We start from the raw sequence: 7,893 nt of genomic DNA on the forward strand, positions 1-7,893 counted from the left end.
GATTATAAATAAGTTAAAAAGTTAAAAGAAAAATGTAGTATTTAAAAAAAAAAAGAGAGAGAATAAATTGTAGTGGGAAGCAGTGCACAATAATATAAGCTTGTTAGTAGGCTGGACGAGGACCAGTTGGGCTCATTACCAAGCCTTGCAAAGCACAAGGTAACGAAAGGGCTAAAACATGGTTCATTCATTGGGCTGATTGCGTTGTGCTCAACTCTCTTTCTTTCAGCACATGATGTGAGCGCGAGTTTCCGGTTCATTTCTCAAATCGTGCATACAAGCACCAAATGTTAGTCTAATACTCTTTATAATAAGTGCTACGTTTACAATTTAACAACTGACAATCTACCGCATAGAATTTTTTTGTGAAAATATTTATCTACTATTTATAGGCATACTTTTGTGAAAGGAGATAAGCTTTTACTCAGCGGAGTATCATCCATAGGCCATATCCACTTTGTGAATTTTGGTATGGCTTTGGGCTGCCTAACAAAGCCATAATTATTTATATAACGCAATGGGCTGCCTAACAAAGCCCATCAATCGAAGAAAAGTAGAGAAAGTGAACCCAAGCGTATAAAGCAAGTCAACGTCTCGCTAATCCCAATACGATCACGACAAAAAAAAAACGCGTGCGTAATGTGAAGACCGATGAAAGTGACAAAGAGGCGTGATTCTCACGCGAGAATTTAGAAAAACCAAAAAATAAAAAAGAAATTTGCATCAATTTGACTTTCTACTGCCCAAATTTTATAATGAAAAAAAAAAAAAACATAAAGGGAACAAATATGCCAGCTTGAAGAAATCTGGGCCGTACGTTGGCGAACGAAAAGTAGAGCTGGACCAATTTCTTGGTTAGGGGCAGAATCGGAAGCATAGTTTAGGTAGGAAGCGAGTTTGCTTTGCTCTCTTCCTCTTTAAAAAATCCACAAACTCCACAAACAGTCCAACAACAAAGTGAGAAACAAAGAAAACAGGAAAAGCACTTTCATACACAGAGAGAGAGAGAAAGAAAACCATGTCTGGAGGTATCGCTCGTGGTCGTCTTGCTGAGGAGCGAAAGGCTTGGCGTAAAAACCATCCACATGTCCGTACTACTCTCTCTCTTTCTTTTTTTTAAATATTATTGCATTTGAGTGAATTTATTTTAATAATTTTGTTTTGGGTTTTTGTAATCTAGGGTTTCGTTGCGAAGCCAGAGACTCTGACCGATGGTACGGTCAATTTGATGGTTTGGCATTGCACTATCCCTGGCAAAGCTGGTGTAATCTCTCTCACCTTCTATATCTGAACCCTAACTTTTCCATTTCCTTCTTTTTTTCTCAAAAAATATTCATATTCTCTTTGTTGTGTGCTTTTTATTTTGTGAAATGCTATATTTATGTTTGGTTCGTTGGTATATAATTAGTATGGGCATGGACTGTTAGGTTTGAATTGAAGATAATTTAAGGTCAAAAAAATTCATTACCTAGACTGAGAGATTACATGGTACATACTCTAACAGTGTTTTGGATCTTCATTTTGAATTGAGTGATTTTAGGGTTAGGGTACTACAAATTTTGCCAAGTCAACTTTTAAACACAAAACATAAAGGGTAATTGAGGAATTTAATTATTCTGTGGTTGATGTGGCGCTGCGTTTCATGGTTAAATTGGTAGTACCTTTAGCATTTTCCTTTTGAATTTGGTGGGCTTACTGTAATTTTGAATTTTAGTTTTGCTGCTCATTTTTAAAGGATAGAACCGAATCGATTCCCATTCCCACACACTGTTACAGGTCCAGTGAATCGCGTTTCGTAATCCAACTACCATGGGAATATATTTACCACAATTCTTCTTAATTACAAAAACCCCAAGTAGTAAGTTCATCAAACAAGGAACATAGTACTGCCTCAGCCAGAAGTGAGCATCTTTTTTTTTTGAAGTCACACAATGTTCACTGATGAAGAAAATGAACGCTGTTTTATTAAAATTAGAGATGAGCATGACTTCATACCAAGGGTTTTTTTTTTTTTTTTTTTTTCAAGTGGTGAGGGTTATATTGGATGATAAATAAGTGTTTTGACTAACTTTGTGAAGATGGACACTCAATTTGGGAAGGAGGAAGGAGTTCAAGCATAAATCCATTTGTTTCTTCCCACATCCTAATAAGCATGCACGCTTAAATATTGTATAAAAATTAGCTGGTGAATCTTTGATTTTATTTTATTTTGAGAGCAATTTAATTGGTGAACCTAAATTATCCTCAACTCAACCTTAATGGTCCGTGTGTTCAAAGAATATGATTTTTTTTTTTTACCTTCTGATTTTATTATCTTCAGATCTTTATCAATTGTGTTCAATGGCTTTTTTTTGTACATAGTTTTGATGTATGTATAATTGTATATCCTGAGTGATTTATAACCATTTGATAAAGCATTAGCTCCTCTTTTGTACTTTTACTGCATCGTTGCTATGTCTCATCCTGCTGACATTTAGGTCATTTGCATCTTGTTGTGTAATCCATACAGAGGGAATTCATTCTTTGATAAATATGTCAGCTTTTCTCTGCAGAAGATTGCTGCTATATTATCTGAGAACTGATGGACGTCTGGAACGTCTGGAATTAATTTTGATCTTTGAAAGATAAGGTTGGAAATTTTTTCTTGGAACATTGGTTTCCAGCATGACAGACTAAATGTTGCAGCTTTTCATTTGGATATTGAAGCCCCAAAAATTGTCTGCCATTAAGCTTTTCTTTGGGGGTGGTGCAAAAAGGAAATTAAGTATGTTGCACTGCTGCTGTGTGATGTTTCATGGGTTTTTCATCTCATCTTGTGTCTGTTACCCTTAATATGTTCTTTTGGTTCTCTCTTTTTTTCATTTCTAATTTTCACTTTGGTGCATCCATGTCCAATCAGTGATCTTTATGGTTGGTGTTGTAGGAGAGATTTGAAAAGTTGCGGACATACTCTTATTTTGGTGGAATTAACTAAAAAAAATTGGTGGAATGGAATTTTGGTATTGTTTAAGTTTGTGGGGGTTTGCATTGGTGGAGGAAAGGGTTTTAGAGCTTAAAGAATATTGTGTATTATGAAAAGGGCTTATGCCTTATGCTTGATTGTGGGAACATTGGTAGAATTGGAAATGGGGCTGCAGGAAATTCTAGATGGCAGGTAGTTTAGGGTGGGCTGTTTGGGTATAGAGAGACCTTAAGGCTGTAATACTGGAATTTTGTGATAGAAAAGTAGAGAATTTAAGGGCTTGTTGTGGTATAGTTGAGAGAACATTGAGCTTTAGAGAAAATAGCATGAAGAGAGTTATGAAGTAATGATGATGATGATGATGATATAGTAGGCAACAATGCCTTTATATTCAAAAACACTTAATAATTCCATTATTTAAAAGTCTAGTTTCCTTAGAGTACAATAAAGCATGTTAGTAGACCCTTGGACTCCTAATTTGTTTACTGCCAAATAAACACATGAATGACTTACTTAAAATTTAAGAAAACACTCCTTAAGGATTTTAAATGCTATGAGAAAACTCTAGGCCCATCTTTATTGTGAACATATCCCTAAACAGGCTTAAGTATTTTGTGTTGGATTCACATGATACTACAATCCTGCCACTGAATACCATGTGAATGACTCCTAAAACATTTGCTCCTTAAAATCGTTCTAACCCTATACTGCTTGTGACAAAATTTTGAAAATGGGGCTTGTCTTTATATGAGATGCATGTAGGTCCAACACAATAAACTCAAGAATTGCCAGATTTGAAGGAATTATGCATTACAATTGACAACTGAACCCCTTTCTAAATGCTGCTTTTAAGTTAATGTACATTTGTGTAGACAAAGGAAACATGTCGAAATCAATTATATTGTGGCTTATTAGTAAATTCATAATTCTACTTGCTTAATTTACTTGTGTGGAATCTCTTAAAATTTTAAAGTGAGGCAGATGACTAGTAAAATTCTTGTGCTGGAAATGAAAGTGCTAATTTCCACAATTTCTTTTCTATTTTAAAGGGCATGACCTTTTTTTTTTCCAAATCATGTAATTGCAGACTGATTGGGAGGGTGGCTACTTCCCACTAACGCTCCACTTCAGTGAAGACTACCCTAGCAAGCCCCCAAAATGTAAATTCCCTCCAAATTTCTTCCACCCTAATGTCTACCCATCTGGAACTGTCTGTCTATCCATTCTTAACGAGGATAGTGTAAGTACCTTTGGCTGCTCTAAAAAGTTTGTAGCTAGTGTTATTCATAGGGTTGGAGACTAGCCATAATGATGAAGCCCTGGTATAACATAACAAACCTTCTGGTATATGTAGGGGTGGAGACCAGCCATAACCGTGAAACAAATTCTTGTGGGAATTCAGGACTTGCTTGATCAGCCAAATCCTTCTGATCCTGCCCAGACAGAAGGATATCACCTCTTCATCCAGGTATATATGGCCCGAAGTACTTTCTGAATTTCTCTTTTGAAAATACCATTTTATTTTCAATGAGCCTCTGTGCTTCATCAGGTCCAGTCATACTATCTCAACAGGATACAAAAGGGACCATGCATTTCTTTCAGAGAGGCAAAGCAGGTGTAGTAATGATGTATATCTGTATTGTCTAGATGCATAGTCGTCCTTGCCTGATGAGATATGATATGACTGGCTGATATGGTGAACCGGGGAACACTTCTTACTACCGACCCTGTTCCCATGACTTATGTTGTTGCCAAATATAGGACAGTTGTGTTTAAGTGCAGAGAATTGAATCCATTATAGAAGTAACACATTATAGGGGTTGCACTTTCTGTTTTAATCTTTTCTTTCCCAAGTATATATTCTTATATAAGAGAACACAACTCTCAACAGGATGCTGCGGAGTACAAGAAAAGAGTTCGACAGCAGGCCAAGCAATACCCACCTATTGTGTAAGGTTAAACCTATGTTTCAGAGACTGTATTATGGTAACTGTGAGTTACCACCTCATGTTTGATGCTAAAAATGCTATTCTAATATATTGCTGGGATTTAGCAATTCTAAGAGATTGCGCTGAAATGTTCCTTCTCTCTATCTAGATTTGCATCACTTTTTATCATATTTAACAGTGTGCCCTGGTGGACCAATGAGCTCTTTTTAGTATTTTGGGGATATTCCTGCTGTGTGAATAGGGATTTGCAGTGTGATATCAGCTTGCGCGCTGTGTCTCCCCTTGTGGATTTTATTTTATTTTTGCCCCTTTTTTATTGTGGTTCTCCCCGTGTGGATTTTATTTTATTTTGCCCCTTTTTTATTGTTGTTCTCCCCGTGTGGATTTTATTTTATTTTTGCCCCTTTTTTATTGTTGTTCGCTGAATACTGTTGAACATAGGATTTCTACCATGTTATTTAACTTCCATTTTGAGATATTGCAGCATTGGCAGTCTGATGCACTGTTTTACCAATTAATAATGGTAAAAAGGCTGTGGACTATTCATGTCTCAAACAAAGAAATAAAAATCACATGTAAACTTGGAAGAAGCCAATCTTCATATTGATAAATTATATAGATTTTATTAATGCTAAAATAGTGCAAATGACTTCCAGGTCTTATTTTTTTGGAAAAGTTCAAAGCCTTCTAAAAGCTAAGAATTAAACTGCACAATAAGCTGGATATTCTTTCCACCATTCATCTCAGCTCCTACCACATTTTAATGATGTTAGCTCCTTGATCATGCTCGTTAAGTTGGACTGAGATGATCCACTACTTTGTATGGCCCTCCTTGCTGCATTTCCGAGCTCCCTGGCTTGGTTCTTCATCGCTGCAGCTTGAACTCCGCTGCCCATCAAAAAGATTACTGCCTTTTCGATCTCCTCCCTCTTAACCACTTCCCTGGCCTCTTCATCCCATTGTCTCCATTCTGTCACACCCACGGAAACTCCAATTTTTATTACTTGTGTCACAAATTTTTCGTTGTAAAATTGCTCTGCATAAAGGGGCCATGTGATCATTGGCAGACCAGCAGTCACACCCTCGAGAATTGAATTCCAGCCACAATGGGTCACTAACCCGCCAATAGCTTGGTGTTCCAAAATCAGTAGTTGTGGTGCCCAGTCCCGTATTATCAAGCCCCTATTACTTTCTTTAATATGCTTCTCAAAGTCCTCAAGCCACCCTTCATCTTGATCCTTGTCCTTCTGCCTAACTACCCAGATGAATTGGTGACTAGAAGCATCAAGACCATGAGCCAGTTCAATAAGCTGAGCTGTTGAGAACTTGTTCAGGCTTCCAAAACTTACATAAAGAACGGAGCTGCATTCTTTGGAATTTAGCCAATTTAGCCATTCATTTTCTTTGGGAGCCACTTTGTTACCCCTCTCAACCTTGTCTGCTGCATCTCTGTTCACACACAAAGAAACGGGTCCTACACTCCATGCCTTAATTCCCGTTATACTTGCATAATGCTCTTCATAAGCACTCTCGAGCTCGTGGAAACTATTCACCACTGCTCCATAGCTTTGTCTCTCAGACTCTCTGATTCTATCCATCAATTGAGCATATCCGTCTTGGGTTCTAACCCAGCGTGGAAGTTGCAACGTTGTCATCTCTATTGTGTCTGGCAAATCAGGTAGTAAAAATGTGTCGGCATTAGAGTTTACACTCAGATGAGGTGCATACTGTTTGATGCTACTTGCAGCACATTGTGAGAAGTAGCCTGCAGTGTGAAATACTAGCCTTGGGATCCCAAGTTTAGCCGCAGAATCGACAGTCCATGGATAGAACATGTCAGTGATAATGCAGTCTGGTGTCATTTCCTGAAATAGTTGCTCAATTGGTTTTTGGAGCAATGACAATGCGTGATAGAGTTTATGGCTCATGCCATGGGAAGTGATCGTGTTGAAGTTCTCGATTCCTTCAGGGAGGCCGACTTGGGCAGAAGGGAATTCAAGGATATGAGTTTTGATTTGGAGGCCGGAATTGGCATCACGGTCAATGGCTTTCTGGAAGAGGAGGGCGTTGGCTGGGGTGGTAATAATAGTAACGTTGACACCATGCATGGCAAATAGCCTGGCCAGGTCTACCATGGGAATCATGTGGCCTGAGACCAGGAATGGAAGGAAAAAAACTTTTAGCTGATCAGCTCGAGAGTTCATGGTGATTTTCTCAGCAGATAAATGGTTCTCTACGAGTAGTAGGAGTAGGAGTAGGGGTAGGAGACGAAGGACGAGCTTTCTTCCTGTTTTTAAAAGCAAGAAAGAATCTCGGCTGTGATGTGTGGAGTATGGGAACTAAGGGCAGTTGAACTAAGGGCAGTTCTCTTTGTTTCACATAAATTATATTCATAATTCGAAGCATGTGCAACTCATAAATTTAGGAGATGTATTTGTGAGCTACTGATTCTTTATGTCCTTCCATTTCCAATGAGATAAGGAATCACAAGCTACGGTTTTGGAACTTGGAGTTCTAGGGAAAGAAAAACAACATTGAAAGCTGAGTGATGGAGTCTAGTATCACTGATTAACCATTAGTCACCACTTCCTCAACAACAACAACAACAAAACAAAACAAAAAAAAAAACCATTAGTCACCAAAAAATTTTTTTTATAAAAAAAAATTATTGAGAGAGACTGGGCATGATACATGTGCGTCCTGTGCTTGGGAATCCCGATTCTAGGGAGAAAGTATCTTTGGCATACATAGCTGTATATGTCCTCCCCTGGGCCAAGAAATGAAGGGGTGTTTGGTACATGTACTTAAAAACATATGTTTTGTTGTTTGAAAACATTGTGTGAAAATACGTGTGAGTGAAAAAAAAAGAGTATAAAAATGCATATAATATTGTTTAAAAACTACATGTTAGTTGACTTGTGTAGGGGCCTTTTCTGTGTATGGTGTATTGGGCTTGGGCTGCCTCCTGCGGTAATGGGCTGG

General features: G+C 37.9%; 2 protein-coding genes across 2 annotated transcripts; one reads left to right on the forward strand and one right to left on the reverse strand.

Annotated features, from left to right (window-relative positions):
- Positions 1-791: 791 nt before the first annotated feature.
- Positions 792-5,231, forward strand: LOC115994425 (SUMO-conjugating enzyme SCE1). Its single transcript, XM_031118573.1, has 5 exons — positions 792-1,087; positions 1,181-1,264; positions 4,050-4,202; positions 4,317-4,430; positions 4,854-5,231. Exons 1-5 carry the CDS (start codon positions 1,019-1,021, stop codon positions 4,914-4,916), a joined length of 483 nt encoding a protein of 160 aa, XP_030974433.1. The 5' UTR covers positions 792-1,018; the 3' UTR covers positions 4,917-5,231.
- Positions 5,232-5,654: 423 nt separating this feature from the next.
- Positions 5,655-7,115, reverse strand: LOC115950285 (soyasapogenol B glucuronide galactosyltransferase-like). The gene has a single exon (XM_031067507.1). It carries the CDS (start codon positions 7,113-7,115, stop codon positions 5,655-5,657), a length of 1,461 nt encoding a protein of 486 aa, XP_030923367.1.
- Between the last annotated feature and the right edge of the window lie 778 nt (positions 7,116-7,893).

Source organism: Quercus lobata, chromosome 6, assembly GCF_001633185.2.
Source record: "Quercus lobata isolate SW786 chromosome 6, ValleyOak3.0 Primary Assembly, whole genome shotgun sequence".
NCBI lineage: Eukaryota > Viridiplantae > Streptophyta > Magnoliopsida > Fagales > Fagaceae > Quercus > Quercus lobata.